The following is a 17,270-nucleotide window of genomic DNA, read 5'->3' on the forward strand; positions in this document are numbered from 1 at the left end:
CATGTATCACCATCATAACTTCCCCATATATGATCTTCATAACCAATCCCCTCCGTATATCATCATCGTAACGACCCCTGCCTATGATCATCATAACAATTCCCGCAAATCATCATTGTAACTACCCCCTGTATATCTTCATCATCACTACCCCCGGTCTATCTTCATCATAAGTAACTCTTGTACATCAACAGCATAACTACTCTTGTATAAGATCATAACAACCCCGTAAATCATTATCATAACTACGTTCCATATATCATCATTATAAGTACCGCCCTGTATTTCATCATCATAACTATCCCATATATCTTCAGCGTAACTACCCCCATATATGATCGTATATGTACCTGGACCAGACCAATTCAACCAGATTGTACCTGGACCAGACCAATTCAACTGGACTGTACCTGGACCGGACCAATTCAACCGGACTGTACCTGGACCAGACCAATTCAACTGGACAGTACCTGGACCAAACCAATTCAACTGGACTGTACCTGGACCAGACCAATTCAACTGGACAGTACCTGGACCAGACCAATTCAACTGGACTGTACCTGGACCAGACCAATTCAACTGGACTGAACCTGGACCAGACCAATTCAACCGGATTGTACCTGGACCAGACCAATTCAACCGGACTGTACCTGGACCAGACCAATCCAACCGGACTGTACCTGGACCAGACCAATTCAACCGGACTGTACCTGGACCAGACCAATTCAACCGGACTGTACCTGGACCAGACCAATTCAACCGGACTGTACCTGGACCAGACCAATTCAACTGGACTGTACCTGGACCAGACCAATTCAACCGGATGTACCTGGACCAGACCAATTCAACTGGACTGTACCTGGACCAGACCAATTCAACCGGACTGTACCTGGACCAGACCAATTCAACCGGACTGTACCTGGACCAGACCAATTCAACTGGACTGTACCTGACTCAGACTGATTCCACCAGACTGTACCTGGACCAGACCAATTCAACCATCCTGTGCCTGAACTGGTCCAATTCAGAAGGAGTCTCTCCCTGATTTCTCCTCAGTAATTTTGCCTTCAAACTTCTAAATTGAATTTCTCACTGGGAACCATCACACCTCTTGTCCCCGTTACCAGGCATTTCTAATGCTGAGTCCCATTTCGTTAGGCTTTTGAACAACCCGTCCCTTTGCTTCAACCATTCAACTACCAGTCCCCTTTAACCAGCTTGCCTTTTACCCGATTGCCATTTATTTATGTCCCCCCCTGACCACTCTCTCATTTATCCAGAGACCCCTTAACCCTTTCACCAGGTAGCCCTCATTTCAGTCGGACTCCCATCACTTACTGGACACTTTTACAAAAATGGCCGCCTCAGTCAGACTGAGGCTCAGGATAGAAACCTTCAGGACTGTTCCTTCACCCAGTCTCCCCTCAGCCAGGTGCCCCCAGCCCCTCTCTCCCCCCACCCCGTACCCACTCCAGCGTGGGTTGAGTGGTTGGTTGGAGGAATCAGCCCCCCTCTTGCTGCCCTTTACTCACTCTCCCGGTGTATTTTGTTGCAGCTGCTATCTTGGACGACCACACTACCTGCGGGAGGGGAGAACGGTTAGCTCTTGCACTGGCGAGGGAAAAAATCAACAGCGTCATCGAGGTCCCGGCGAAAGCTCGTGTGGAGGTTGAAATCTTTGAGTTGCAACAGGACAGTCAGTACGAGGCGACGGATATGAGTATGTTCCATACACACACAAATGCCTGTGCCCATGGCTGTCTGCCTGTGTCCCTGCTAATCCATTTCCATTCCTCTCATTCTGATCAATCGGTCTGCCTGTGTCTGATTCTCATCTGTCTGTCTATGGCTGCCTGTGTCTGATTCTAATCAATCTGTCTATGGCTGCCTGTGTCTGATTCTCATCTGTCTGTCTATGACTGTCTGCTGTCTGTGTCTGATTCTAATCAGTCTGTCTATGGCTGCCTGTGTCTGATTCTAATCAGTCTGTCTATGGCTGCCTGTGTCTGATTCTCATTTGTCTGTCTATGGCTGCCTGTGTCTGATTCTAATCAGTCTGTCGATGGCTGCCTGTGTCTGATTCTAATCAGTCTGTCTATGGCTATCTGTGTCTGATTATAATCAGTCTGTCTGTGACTGTCTGCTGTCTGCTGTCTGATTCTCATTTGTCTGTGACTGTCTGCTGTCTGCTGTCTGATTCTAATCAGTCTGTGTTTCACTGTCTGCTGTCTGTATCTGCTTCTAATCTGCCTGTCACTGTCTGCTGTCTGTGTCTCATTCTAATCAATCTGTCTGTGACTGGCTGCTGTCTGTATCTGAGTGTAATCAGTCTGTCTGCGACTTTCTGTGTCTGATTCTTATCTGTCTGCTTGTGACTGTCTGCTGTCCGTGTCTGATTCTAATCAGTCTTCCTGTGACCGTCTGCTGTCTGTGTCTCATTCTAAGCAGAATGTCTGCAACTGTCTGCTTCTGATTCTAATCAGTCTATCTGTGACTGTCTGCTGCCTGCATTTGATACTGACCAGTCTGTCTGTGACTCTCTGCTCTCTCATTCTGAATCTCATCAATTTGTCTGTGACTGTCTGCTGTCAGTTTCTGAGCCTCATCAGTCTGCCTGTGACTGTCTGCTGTCTGTGTCTGATTCTCATCTGTCTGCCTGTGACTGTCAGCTGCTTGTCTGATTCTAATCTGCCTGTCTGTGACTGTTGCTGTCTGTGTCTCATTCTAATCAATCTGTCTGTGACTGTCTGCTGCCTGTGTCTGAGTCTGATCAATCTGTTTGTGACTATATGCTGCCTGTGTCTGATTCTGATCAATCTGCCTGTGACTGTCTGCTGTCTGTGTCTGACTGTAATCAGTCTGCCTGCGACTCTGTGTCTGTGTCTGATTCTCATCTGTCTGCCTGTGACTGTCCACTGTCTGTGTCTGGTTCTCATCTGTTTGCTGTGACTCTCTACTGTCTGTGATTCTCATCTGTCTGTGAAAGTCTGGTGTCAGTGCCTGATTCTAATCAGCCTGTCTGTAACTCTATCTGTCTCTGTCTGACTCTGTCTTACTCTGACCCCTCTGAATACTTCCCTCTTTCTGACACGAGCGCTCTCTGCCCGTCCCAGTTTGTTTTACACCTGTCTAACGTTACTTGCTGGCCCCTCTCCTCCAGGCAAATTTAAATTTGAGACCCTCTCCCAAAGCACCGAGCAATCTGCTCACAAGAAGATGGGTCCCAGCCCCGTTGAGGTGTAAACTCTCCGGCCTTTACATCTCCCCCATTACCCCGTCTGCACATCCACCCCGTACCTCCCCACAGCAACCCTCCCAATGTCCCAGAACTGTGACCCCCCCCCCCCGCCACCAGTGCAACCACCCATTCGCCTGCTCTCTCTCTCCCCCCATTGCCATGCCCATGAGTCCCTGGCACCCAGGGCAATGCTAGCTCCCTTTCCAGCTCTGCCCACAAGGGCCTTCCTCAGCCCTCTTTCTACCTCTGGTAGCCTGAGATGGGACAGCAAACCCAAAATGTCCACCGCACTCCACCCTCCCAGCACCCTGCAGCCACCCAGTGACATCCTTGGGCTTGGCACTGGGGGTATGGGGAGGGGAGTGGCAGGGGTGAGTGGGGAGAGACATGCCATCCTGGATTCACACTGGCAGCCAGAGCGGAACCTGTCTCTTCCCCTAGTGCCGGAATGCTCTGTCGCCATGACTTTCCCTGTCTCCCCCGGTCTCTCTGGAGCACGTGGTGCCACGGATTTGACTCTGGGCGCAACAGACACCCTCACCAGGATTGAGGAGGGAATGCCAGCGGGAGAGCACGCTAGGAGCAGGCCATTCAGCCCCTCGAGCCTGCTGCCTCATGCAATGCGATCATGGCTGATCTGCTACCTCAACGCTTGAACTATCAGTCCTACCCCACCCCCTATCCCTGGATACCCTCTAATATCTAGAAACCTATCACTCTCTGTCTTGGACATCCTCAGGGACGGAGGCTCCACAGTCCTCAAGAGGAGGGAGTTCCAAAGATTCACCTCCGTCTGAGTGAAGAAACTCGCCCTCCTCTTCGTCCCCTTTACCATGCGACATTGCTTCACGCGGAGCCCAGATTTAACATGGGGGAACAGAGCAGGTACAGGGGATTAGAGAGCAGTTGGATGAACGGGAAGAGAATAATAGAATCTCTTCTGGAGCAGAGAATGGACAGGGAAAAGGGGAAGCGATAATCGACAGTCAGCACAGACTCCAATAGATAAAGTTCCACAGCGACAGACTGAGGGCGTTGGCTATACAGTTCATTCTTTCATGGGGTGTGGTCTTCACTGCTGAAGCCAGAAGTTGTTGCCTATCCTTGATCTGTCTTTGACCGAACGTTTCAGAGAACACTTAAGAGTCAGCCACATGGCTGTGGGTCTGGAGTCACGTGTAGGCCAGACCGGGTAACAATGGCCAGATTTCCCTCCCGGAAGGGCATGAGTGAACCCGATGGGTTTTTACTACAATCGATGATGGTTGTCATGGTCGCCCTTTGTCCTGAGACACTGTCCCCCGGCTATAGACAACCCACCTACCCCACCACCCCAGCCAGGGGGAACTGCACCCTGCACCCACCCAGTCGAGCCCTGTAAGAATTTGGTACTGTTCTCAACGAGAGGCACGTTGTACATAATGAGGATGGTGGTGCCTGGCCCCCATTCTGTCATCAGCTCGAGGTTTCCTGCTCACCCATGTCAAAGGCTCACTTCCAAACTTACCTTCCTCGTTTTCAAATCGAGAGCACTTGCCCCCTCCCTATCCCTGTAACCTCCTCCAACCCTTACATCCCTCCCTATCCCTGTAACCTCCTCCAACCCTTACATCCCTCCCTATCTCTGTAACCTCCTCCAGCCCCTACAACCCTCCCTATCTCTGAAACCTCCTCCAGCCCCTACAACCCTCACTATCTCTGTAACCTCCTCCAGCCCCTACACCCTCCCTATCTCTGTAACCTCCTCCAAACCTACAACCCTCCCTATCTCTGTAAACTCCTCCAGCCCCTACACCCCTCCCTATCTCTGTAACCTCCTCCAGACCCTACACCCCTCCCTATCTCTGTAACCTCCTCCAGCCCCTACAACCCTCCCTATCTCTGTAACCTCCTCCAGCACCTACATCCCTCCCTATCTCTGTAACCTCCTCCAAACCTACAACCCTCCCTATCTCTGTAAACTCCTCCAGCCCCTACACCCCTCCCTATCTCTGTAACCACCTCCAGCCCCTACACCCCTCCCTATCTCTGTAACCTCCTCCAGCCCCTACATCCCACCCTATCTCTGTAACCTCCTCCAACCCTTACATCTCTCCCTATCCCTGTAACCTCCTCCAGACCTACAACCCTCCCTATCTCTGTAAACTCCTTCAGCCCCTACACCCCTCCCTATCTCTGTAACCACCTCCAGCCCCTACACCCCTCCCTATCTCTGTAACCTCCTCCAGCCCCTACATCCCACCCTATCTCTGTAAACTCCTCCAACCCTTACATCTCTCCCTATCCCTGTAACCTCCTCCAACCCCTACTTCCCTCCCTATCACTGCAACCTCCTCCAGCCCCTAAAACCCTCCCTATCTCTGTAACCTCCTCCAGCCCCTACACACCTCCCTATCTCTGTAACCTCCTCCAGCCGCTACAACCCTCCCTATCTCTGTAACCTCCTCCAGCCCCTAAAACCCTCCCTATCTCTGTCACCTCCTCCAGCCACTAAAACCCTCCCTATCCCTGTCACCTCCTCCAGCCCATACACTCCTCCCTATCTGTGTAACCTCCTCCAGCCCCTACACCCCTCGCTATCTCTGTATCCTCTTCCAGCACCTACACCCCACCCTATCTCTGTAACCTCCTCCAGCCCCTACAACCCTCCCTATCTCTGTAACCTCCTCCAGCCCCTACAACCCTCCCTATCTCTGTAACCTCCTCCAGCCCCTACAACCCTCCCTATCTCTGTAACCTCCTCCAGCCCCTAAAACCCTCCCTATCTCTGTGACCTTCTCCAGCTCCTACAACCCTCCCTATCTCTGTAACCTCCTCCAGCCCCTACAACATTCCTTATCTCTGTAACCTCCTCCAGCCCCTACAACCCTCCCTATCTCTGTAACCTCCTCCAGCCCCTACAACCCTCCTTATCTCTGTAACCTCCTCCAGCCCCTACACACCTGCCCATCTCTGTAACCTCCTCCAGCCCCTACAACTGTCCCTATCTCTGTAGCCTCCTCTAGCCCCTACAACCATCCCTATCCCTGTAACCTCCTCCAGCCCCTACAACCCTCCCTATTTCTGTAACCTCCTCCAGGCCCTACAACCCTCCCTATCTCTGTAACCTTCTCCAGCTCCTACACTCCTCCCTATCTCTGTAACCTCCTCCAGCCCCTACACCCCTCCCTATCTCTGTAACCACCTCCAGACCTACAACCCTCCCTATCTCTGTAAACTCCTCCAGCCCCTACACCCCTCCCTATCTCTGTAACCTCCTCCAGACCCTACACCCCTCCCTATCTCTGTAACCTCCTCCAGCCCCTACAACCCTCCCTATCTCTGTAACCTCCTCCAGCACCTACATCCCTCCCTATCTCTGTAACCTCCTCCAAACCTACAACCCTCCCTATCTCTGTAAACTCCTCCAGCCCCTACACCCCTCCCTATCTCTGTAACCACCTCCAGCCCCTACACCCCTCCCTATCTCTGTAACCTCCTCCAGCCCCTACATCCCACCCTATCTCTGTAACCTCCTCCAACCCTTACATCTCTCCCTATCCCTGTAACCTCCTCCAGACCTACAACCCTCCCTATCTCTGTAAAGTCCTCCAGCCCCTACACCCCTCCCTATCTCTGTAAACACCTCCAGCCCCTACACCCCTCCCTATCTCTGTAACCGCCTCCAGCCCCTACATCCCACCCTATCTCTGTAACCTCCTCCAACCCTTACATCTCTCCCTATCCCTGTAACCTCCTCCAACCCCTACTTCCCTCCCTATCTCTGCAACCTCCTCCAGCCCCTAAAACCCTCCCTATCTCTGTAACCTCCTCCAGCCCCAACACACCTCCCTATATCTGTAACCTCCTCCAGCCCCTAAAACCCTCCCTATCTCTGTAACCTCCTCCAGCCACTAAAACCCTCCCTATCTCTGTAACCTCCTCCAGCCACTAAAACCCTCCCTATCTCTGTAACCTCCTCCAGCCCATACACACCTCCCTATCTGTGTAACCTCCTCCAGCCCCTACACCCCTCGCTATCTCTGTATCCTCGTCCAGCACCTACACCCCTCCCTATCTCTGTAACTTCCTCCAGCCCCTACAACCCTCCCTATCTCTGTAACCACCTCCAGCCCCTACACCCCTCCCTATCTCTGTAACCTCCTCCAGCCCCTACACCCTCCCTATCTCTGTAACCTCCTCCAGCCCCTACATCCCACGCTATCTCTGTAACCTCCTCCAACCCTTACATCTCTCCCTATCCCTGTAACCTCCTCCAACCCCTACACCCCTCCCTATCTCTGCAACCTCCTCCAGCCCCTACAACCCTCCCTATCTCTGTAACCTCCTCCAGCCCCTAAAACCCTCCCTATCTCTGTAACCTCCTCCAGCCACTAAAACCCTCCCTATCCCCGTCACCTCCTCCAGCCCATACACTCCTCCCTATCTGTGTAACCTCCTCCAGCCCCTACACCCCTCGCTATCTCTGTATCCTCTTCCAGCACCTACACCCCACCCTATCTCTGTAACCTCCTCCAGCCCCTACAACCCTCCCTATCTCTGTAACCTCCTCCAGCCCCTACAACCCTCCCTATCTCTGTAACCTCCTCCAGCCCCTACACCCCTCCCTATCTCTGTAACCTCCTCCAGACCCTACACCCCTCCCTATCTCTGTAACCTCCTCCAGCCCCTACAACCCTCCCTATCTCTGTAACCTCCTCCAGCACCTACATCCCTCCCTATCTCTGTAACCTCGTCCAAACCTACAACCCTCCCTATCTCTGTAAACTCCTCCAGCCCCTACACCCCTCCCTATCTCTGTAACCACCTCCAGCCCCTACACCCCTCCCTATCTCTGTAACCTCCTCCAGCCCCTAAAACCCTCCCTATCTCTGTAACCTCCTCCAGCCACTAAAACCCTCCCTATCCCCGTCACCTCCTCCAGCCCATACACTCCTCCCTATCTGTGTAACCTCCTCCAGCCCCTACACCCCTCGCTATCTCTGTATCCTCTTCCAGCACCTACACCCCACCCTATCTCTGTAACCTCCTCCAGCCCCTACAACCCTCCCTATCTCTGTAACCTCCTCCAGCCCCTACAACCCTCCCTATCTCTGTAACCTCCTCCAGCCCCTACACCCCTCCCTATCTCTGTAACCTCCTCCAGACCCTACACCCCTCCCTATCTCTGTAACCTCCTCCAGCCCCTACAACCCTCCCTATCTCTGTAACCTCCTCCAGCACCTACATCCCTCCCTATCTCTGTAACCTCCTCCAAACCTACAACCCTCCCTATCTCTGTAAACTCCTCCAGCCCCTACACCCCTCCCTATCTCTGTAACCACCTCCAGCCCCTACACCCCTCCCTATCTCTGTAACCTCCTCCAGCCCCTACATCCCACCCTATCTCTGTAACCTCCTCCAACCCTTACATCTCTCCCTATCCCTGTAACCTCCTCCAGACCTACAACCCTCCCTATCTCTGTAAAGTCCTCCAGCCCCTACACCCCTCCCTATCTCTGTAACCACCTCCAGCCCCTACACCCCTCCCTATCTCTGTAACCGCCTCCAGCCCCTACATCCCACCCTATCTCTGTAACCTCCTCCAACCCTTACATCTCTCCCTATCCCTGTAACCTCCTCCAACCCCTACTTCCCTCCCTATCTCTGCAACCTCCTCCAGCCCCTAAAACCCTCCCTATCTCTGTAACCTCCTCCAGCCCCAACACACCTCCCTATATCTGTAACCTCCTCCAGCCCCTAAAACCCTCCCTATCTCTGTAACCTCCTCCAGCCACTAAAACCCTCCCTATCTCTGTAACCTCCTCCAGCCACTAAAACCCTCCCTATCTCTGTAACCTCCTCCAGCCCATACACTCCTCCCTATCTGTGTAACCTCCTCCGGCCCCTACACCCCTCGCTATCTCTGTATCCTCTTCCAGCACCTACACCCCTCCCTATCTCTGTAACTTCCTCCAGCCCCTACAACCCTCCCTATCTCTGTAACCACCTCCAGCCCCTACACCCCTCCCTATCTCTGTAACCTCCTCCAGCCCCTACACCCTCCCTATCTCTGTAACCTCCTCCAGCCCCTACATCCCACGCTATCTCTGTAACCTCCGCCAACCCTTACATCTCTCCCTATCCCTGTAACCTCCTCCAACCCCTACACCCCTCCCTATCTCTGCAACCTCCTCCAGCCCCTAAAACCCTCCCTATCTCTGTAACCTCCTCCAGCCCCTAAAACCCTCCCTATCTCTGTAACCTCCTCCAGCCACTAAAACCCTCCCTATCCCCGTCACCTCCTCCAGCCCATACACTCCTCCCTATCTGTGTAACCTCCTCCAGCCCCTACACCCCTCGCTATCTCTGTATCCTCTTCCAGCACCTACACCCCACCCTATCTCTGTAACCTCCTCCAGCCCCTACAACCCTCCCTATCTCTGTAACCTCCTCCAGCCCCTACAACCCTCCCTATCTCTGTAACCTCCTCCAGCCCCTACACCCCTCCCTATCTCTGTAACCTCCTCCAGACCCTACACCCCTCCCTATCTCTGTAACCTCCTCCAGCCCCTACAACCCTCCCTATCTCTGTAACCTCCTCCAGCACCTACATCCCTCCCTATCTCTGTAACCTCCTCCAAACCTACAACCCTCCCTATCTCTGTAAACTCCTCCAGCCCCTACACCCCTCCCTATCTCTGTAACCACCTCCAGCCCCTACACCCCTCCCTATCTCTGTAACCTCCTCCAGCCCCTACATCCCACCCTATCTCTGTAACCTCCTCCAACCCTTACATCTCTCCCTATCCCTGTAACCTCCTCCAGACCTACAACCCTCCCTATCTCTGTAAAGTCCTCCAGCCCCTACACCCCTCCCTATCTCTGTAACCACCTCCAGCCCCTACACCCCTCCCTATCTCTGTAACCGCCTCCAGCCCCTACATCCCACCCTATCTCTGTAACCTCCTCCAACCCTTACATCTCTCCCTATCCCTGTAACCTCCTCCAACCCCTACTTCCCTCCCTATCTCTGCAACCTCCTCCAGCCCCTAAAACCCTCCCTATCTCTGTAACCTCCTCCAGCCCCAACACACCTCCCTATATCTGTAACCTCCTCCAGCCCCTAAAACCCTCCCTATCTCTGTAACCTCCTCCAGCCACTAAAACCCTCCCTATCTCTGTAACCTCCTCCAGCCACTAAAACCCTCCCTATCTCTGTAACCTCCTCCAGCCCATACACTCCTCCCTATCTGTGTAACCTCCTCCAGCCCCTACACCCCTCGCTATCTCTGTATCCTCTTCCAGCACCTACACCCCTCCCTATCTCTGTAACTTCCTCCAGCCCCTACAACCCTCCCTATCTCTGTAACCACCTCCAGCCCCTACACCCCTCCCTATCTCTGTAACCTCCTCCAGCCCCTACACCCTCCCTATCTCTGTAACCTCCTCCAGCCCCTACATCCCACGCTATCTCTGTAACCTCCTCCAACCCTTACATCTCTCCCTATCCCTGTAACCTCCTCCAACCCCTACACCCCTCCCTATCTCTGCAACCTCCTCCAGCCCCTAAAACCCTCCCTATCTCTGTAACCTCCTCCAGCCCCTAAAACCCTCCCTATCTCTGTAACCTCCTCCAGCCACTAAAACCCTCCCTATCCCCGTCACCTCCTCCAGCCCATACACTCCTCCCTATCTGTGTAACCTCCTCCAGCCCCTACACCCCTCGCTATCTCTGTATCCTCTTCCAGCACCTACACCCCACCCTATCTCTGTAACCTCCTCCAGCCCCTACAACCCTCCCTATCTCTGTAACCTCCTCCAGCCCCTACAACCCTCCCTATCTCTGTAACCTCCTCCAGCCCCTACAACCCTCCCTATCTCTGTAACCTCCTCCAGCCCCTAAAACCCTCCCTATCTCTGTGACCTTCTCCAGCTCCTACAACCCTCCCTATCTCTGTAACCTCCTCCAGCCCCTACAACATTCCTTATCTCTGTAACCTCCTCCAGCCCCTACAACCCTCCCTATCTCTGTAACCTTCTCCAGATCCTACACTCCTCCCTATCTCTGTAACCTCCTCCAGCCCCTACACCCCTCCCTATCTCTGTAACCTCCTCCAGACCTACAACCCTCCCTATCTCTGTAAACTCCTCCAGCCCCTATAGCCCTCCCTAGCTCTGTATCCTCCTCCAGCCCCTACACCCCTCCCTATCTCTGTAACCTCCTCCAGCCCCTACAACCCACCCTATCTCTATAACCTCCTACAGCCCCTAAAACCCTCCCTATCTCTGTGACCTTCTCCAGCTCCTACAACCCTCCCTATCTCTGTAACCTCCTCCAGCCCCTACAACCCTCCTTATCTCTGTAACCTCCTCTAGCCCCTACACCCCTCCCTATCTCTGTAACCTCCTCCAGCCCCTACAACCCTCCCTATCTCTGTAACCTCCTCCAGGCTCTACAAACCTCCCTATCTCTGTAACCTTCTCCAGCTCCTACACTCCTCCCTGTCTCTGTAACCTCCTCCAGCCCCTACACCCTTCCCTATCTCTGTAACCTCCTCCAGACCTACAACCCTCCCTATCTCTGTAAACTCCTCCAGCCCCTACAACCCTCCCTATCTCTGTAACCTTCTCCAGATCCTACACTCCTCCCTATCTCTGTAACCTCCTCCAGCCCCTACACCCCTCCCTATCTCTGTAACCTCCTCCAGACCCTACATCCCACGCTATCTCTGTAAACTCCTCCAGCCCCTTACAGCTCTCCCTAGCTCTGTATCCTCCTCCAACCCCTACACCCCTCCCTATCTCTGTAACCTCCTCCAGCCCCTACAACCCTCCCTATCTCTGTAACCTCCTGCAGCCCCTAAAACCCTCCCTATCTCTGTAACCTCCTCCAGACCTAAAACCCTCCCTATCTCTGTCAACTCCTCCAGCCCCTACACCCCTCCCTATCTCTGTAACCTCTCCAGCCCCTACACCCCTCCCTATCTCTGTAACCTCTCCAGCCCCTACACCCCTCCCTATCTCTGTAACCTCCTCCAGTCCCTATATCCCTCCCCATCTCTGTTACTTCCTCCAGTCACTACAGCCCTCCCTATCTCTGTATCCTCCTCCAGCCCCAACAACCCTCCCTATCTCTGTAACCTCCTCCAGCCTCTACAACCCTCACTATCTCTGCAACCTCCTCCAGCCCCAACAACCCTCCCTATCTCTGTAACCTCCTCCAGCACCTACACCCCTCCCTATCTCTGTAACCTCCTCCAGACCTACACCCTCCCTATCTCTGTAACTCCTCCAGCCCCTACAACCCTCCCTATCTCTGTAACCTCCTCCAGCCCCTACACCCCTCCCTATCTCTGTAACCTCCTCCAGCCCCTACAACCCTCCCTATCTCTGTAACCTCCTCCAGCCCCTACATCCCACCCTATCTCTGTAACCTCCTCCAACCCTTACATCTCTCCCTATCCCTGTAACCTCCTCCAACCCCTACAACCCTCCCTATCTCTGTAACCTCCTCCAACCCCTACACCCCTCCCTATCTCTGTAACCTCCTCCAGCCCCTAAAACCCTCCCTATCTCTGTAACCTCCTCCAGCCCCTAAAACCCTCCCTATCTCTGTAACCTCCTCCAGCCACTAAAACCCTCCCTATCCCCGTCACTTCCTCCAGCCCATACACTCCTCCCTATCTGTGTAACCTCCTCCAGCCCCTACACCCCTCGCTATCTCTGTATCCTCTTCCAGCACCTACACCCCACCCTATCTCTGTAACCTCCTCCAGCCCCTACAACCCTCCCTATCTCTGTAACCTCCTCCAGCCCCTACAACCCTCCCTATCTCTGTAACCTCCTCCAGCCCCTAAAACCCTCCCTATCTCTGTGACCTTCTCCAGCTCCTACAACCCTCCCTATCTCTGTAACCTCCTCCAGCCCTACAACATTCCTTATCTCTGTAACCTCCTCCAGCCCCTACAACCCTCCCTATCTCTGTAACCTTCTCCAGATCCTACACTCCTCCCTATCTCTGTAACCTCCTCCAGCCCCTACACCCCTCCCTATCTCTGTAACCTCCTCCAGACCTACAACCCTCCCTATCTCTGTAAACTCCTCCAGCCCCTATAGCCCTCCCTAGCTCTGTATCCTCCTCCAGCCCCTACACCCCTCCCTATCTCTGTAACCTCCTCCAGCCCCTACAACCCTCCCTATCTCTATAACCTCCTACAGCCCCTAAAACCCTCCCTATCTCTGTGACCTTCTCCAGCTCCTACAACCCTCCCTATCTCTGTAACCTCCTCCAGCCCCTACAACCCTCCTTATCTCTGTAACCTCCTCTAGCCCCTACACCCCTCCCTATCTCTGTAACCTCCTCCAGCCCCTACAACCCTCCCTATCTCTGTAACCTCCTCCAGGCTCTACAAACCTCCCTATCTCTGTAACCTCCTCCAGCCCCTACACCCTTCCCTATCTCTGTAACCTCCTCCAGACCTACAACCCTCCCTATCTCTGTAAACTCCTCCAGCCCCTACAACCCTCCCTATCTCTGTAACCTTCTCCAGATCCTACACTCCTCCCTATCTCTGTAACCTCCTCCAGCCCCTACACCCCTCCCTATCTCTGTAACCTCCTCCAGACCTACAACCCTCCCTATCTCTGTAAATTCCTCCAGCCCCTATAGCCCTCCCTAGCTCTGTATCCTCCTCCAGCCCCTACACCCCTCCCTATCTCTGTATCCTCCTCCAGCCCCTACAACCCTCCCTATCTCTGTAACCTCCTCCAGCCCTACACCCCTCCCTATCTCTGTAACCTCCTCCAGACCTACAACCCTCCCTATCTCTGTAAACTCCTCCAGCCCCTACAACCCTCCCTATCTCTGTAACCTTCTCCAGCTCCTACACTTCTCCCTATCTCTGTAACCTCCTCCAGCCCCTACACCCCTCCCTATCTCTGTAACCTCCTCCAGACCTACAACCCTCCCTATCTCTGTAAACTCCTCCAGCCCCCTATAGCCCTCCCTAGCTCTGTATCCTCCTCCAGCCCCTACACCCCTCCCTATCTCTGTAACCTCCTCCAGCCCCTAAAACCCTCCCTATCTCTGTAACCCCCTCCAGCCCCTACACCCCTCCCTATCTCTGTAACCTCCTCCAGACCCTACACCCCTCCCTATCTCTGTAACCTCCTCCAGACCCTACACCCCTCCCTATCTCTGTAACTTCCTCCAGCCCCTACAACCCTCCCTATCTCTGTAACCTCCTCCAGCCCCTACATCCCTCCCTATCTCTGTAACCTCCTCCAGCCCCTACACCCTCCCTATCTCTGTAACCTCCTCCAGCCCCTACATCCCACCCTATCTCTGTAACCTCCTCCAACCCTTACATCTCTCCCTATCCCTGTAACCTCCTCCAACCCCTACAACCCTCCCTATCTCTGTAACCTCCTCCAGCCTCTACACCCCTCCCTATCTCTGTAACCTCCTCCAGCCCCTAAAACCCTCCCTATCTCTGTAACCTCCTCCAGCCACTAAAACCCTCCCTATCCTCGTCACCTCCTCCAGCCCATACACTCCTCCCTATCTGTGTAACCTCCTCCAGCCCCTACACCCCTCGCTATCTCTGTATCCTCTTCCAGCACCTACACCCCACCCTATCTCTGTAACCTCCTCCAGCCCCTACAACCCACCCTATCTCTATAACCTCCTCCAGCCCCTACAACCCTCCCTATCTCTGTGACCTCTCCAGCTCCTACACTCCTTCCCTATCTCTGTAACCTCCTCCAGCACCTACAACCCTCCCTATCTCTGTAACCTCTCCAGCCCCTACAACCCTCCTTATCTCTGTAACCTCCTCCAGCCCCTACACACATTCCTATCTCTGTAACCTCCTCCAGCCCCTACAACCCTCCCTATCTCTGTAACCTTCCTCCAGCCCTACACACCTCCCATCTCTGTAACCTCCTCCAGCCCCTACAACCCTCCCTATCTCTGTAACCTCCTCCAGACCTACAACCCTCCCTATCTCTGTAACCTCCTCCAGCCCCTATAGCCCTCCCTATCTCTGTATCCTCCTCCAGCCCCTACACTCCCTCCCTATCTCTGTAACCTCCTCCAGCCCCTACAACCCACCCTATCTCTATAACCTCCTACAGCCCCTAAAACCCTCCCTATCTCTGTGACCTGCTCCAGCTCCTATAACCCTCCCTAGCTCTGTAACCTCCTCCAGCCCCTACAACCCTCCTTATCTCTGTAACCACCTCCAGCCCCTACACCCCTCCCTATCTCTGTAACCTCCTCCAGACCCTACAACCCCTCCCTATCTCTGTAACCTCCTCCAGGCTCTACAACCCTCCCTATCTCTGTAACCTCTCCAGGCTCCTACACTCCTCCCTGTCTCTGTAACCTCCTCCAGCCCCTACACCCTTCCCTATCTCTGTAACCTCCTCCAGACCTACAACCCTCCCTATCTCTGTAAACTCCTCCAGCCCCTACAACCCTCCCTATCTCTGTAACCTTCTCCAGATCCTACACTCCTCCCTATCTCTGTAACCTCCTCCAGCCCCTACACCCCTCCCTATCTCTGTAACCTCCTCCAGACCTACAACCCTCCCTATCTCTGTAAATTCCTCCAGCCCCTATATCCCTCCCTAGCTCTGTATCCTCCTCCAGCCCCTACACCCCTCCCTATCTCTGTATCCTCCTCCAGCCCCTACAACCCTCCCTATCTCTGTAACCTCCTCCAGCCCCTACACCCCTCCCTATCTCTGTAACCTCCTCCAGACCTACAACCCTCCCTATCTCTGTAAACTCCTCCAGCCCCTACAACCCTCCCTATCTCTGTAACCTTCTCCAGCTCCTACACTTCTCCCTATCTCTGTAACCTCCTCCAGCCCCTACACCCCTCCCTATCTCTGTAACCTCCTCCAGACCTACAACCCTCCCTATCTCTGTAAACTCCTCCAGCCCCTATAGCCCTCCCTAGCTCTGTATCCTCCTCCAGCCCCTACACCCCTCCCTATCTCTGTAACCTCCTCCAGCCCCTACAACCCTCCCTATCTCTGTAACCTCCTCCAGCACCTACATCCCTCCCTATCTCTGTAACCTCCTCCAAACCTACAACCCTCCCTATCTCTGTAAACTCCTCCAGCCCTACACCCCTCCCTATCTCTGTAACCACCTCCAGCCCCTACACCCCTCCCTATCTCTGTAACCTCCTCCACCCCTACATCCCACCCTATCTCTGTAACCTCCTCCAACCCTTACATCTCTCCCTATCCCTGTAACGGCTCCTCCAGACCTACAACCTCCCTATCTCTGTAAAGTCCTGGCCAGCCCCTACACCCCTCCCTATCTCTGTAACCACCTCCAGCCCCTACACCCCTCCCTATCTCTGTAACCGCCTCCAGGCCCCTACATCCCACCCTATCTCTGTAACCTCCTCCAACCCTTACATCTCTCCTATCCCTGTAACCTCCTCCGAGCCCCTACTTTCCCTCCCTATCTCTGTAACCTACTCCAGCCCCTACAACATCCTTATCTCTGTAACCTCCTCCAGCCCCTACACCCTCCCTATCTCTGTAACCTTCTCCAGATCCTAGAACCCACCCTATCTCTGTAACCTCCTCCAGCCCCTACACCCCTCCCTATCTCTGTAACCTCCTCCAGACCTACAACCCTCCCTATCTCTGTAAACTCCTCCAGCCCCTATAGCCCTCCCTATCTCTGTATCCTCCTCCAGCCCCTACACCCCTCCCTATCTCTGTAACCTCCTCCAGCCCTACAACCCTCCCTATCTCTGATAACCTCCTACAGCCCCTAAAACCCTCCCTATCTCTGTGACCTTCCTCCAGCTCCTACAACCCTCCCTATCTCTGTAACCTCCTCCAGCCCCTACAACCCTCCTTATCTCTGTAACCTCCTCTAGCCCCTACACCCCTCCCTATCTCTGTAACCTCCTCCAGCCCCTACAACCCTCCCTATCTCTGTAACCTCCTCCAGGCTCTACAAACCTCCCTATCTCTGTAACCTCCTCCAGCCCCTACACCCTTCCCTATCTCTGTAACCTCC

The 17,270-nt window shown here is 54.0% G+C and overlaps 1 protein-coding gene across 1 annotated transcript in view; it reads left to right on the plus strand.

Annotated features, from left to right (window-relative positions):
• Positions 1-344: 344 nt before the first annotated feature.
• The window catches only part of LOC121274108 (glutamate receptor ionotropic, kainate 5-like), a gene marked incomplete at its 3' end in the record, with an annotated part of 576,200 nt that continues 559,274 nt past the window's right edge, over positions 345-17,270 (plus strand). Inside the window, exons 1-2 of the mRNA XM_041181261.1 lie at positions 345-825; positions 1,556-1,720. Of these exons, the coding sequence (XP_041037195.1) occupies positions 345-825; positions 1,556-1,720 (646 nt within the window). The remainder of the gene's footprint in view (positions 826-1,555; positions 1,721-17,270) is intronic.

This window comes from Carcharodon carcharias, assembly GCF_017639515.1.
Source record: "Carcharodon carcharias isolate sCarCar2 chromosome 29 unlocalized genomic scaffold, sCarCar2.pri SUPER_29_unloc_5, whole genome shotgun sequence".
Classification (NCBI taxonomy): domain Eukaryota; kingdom Metazoa; phylum Chordata; class Chondrichthyes; order Lamniformes; family Lamnidae; genus Carcharodon; species Carcharodon carcharias.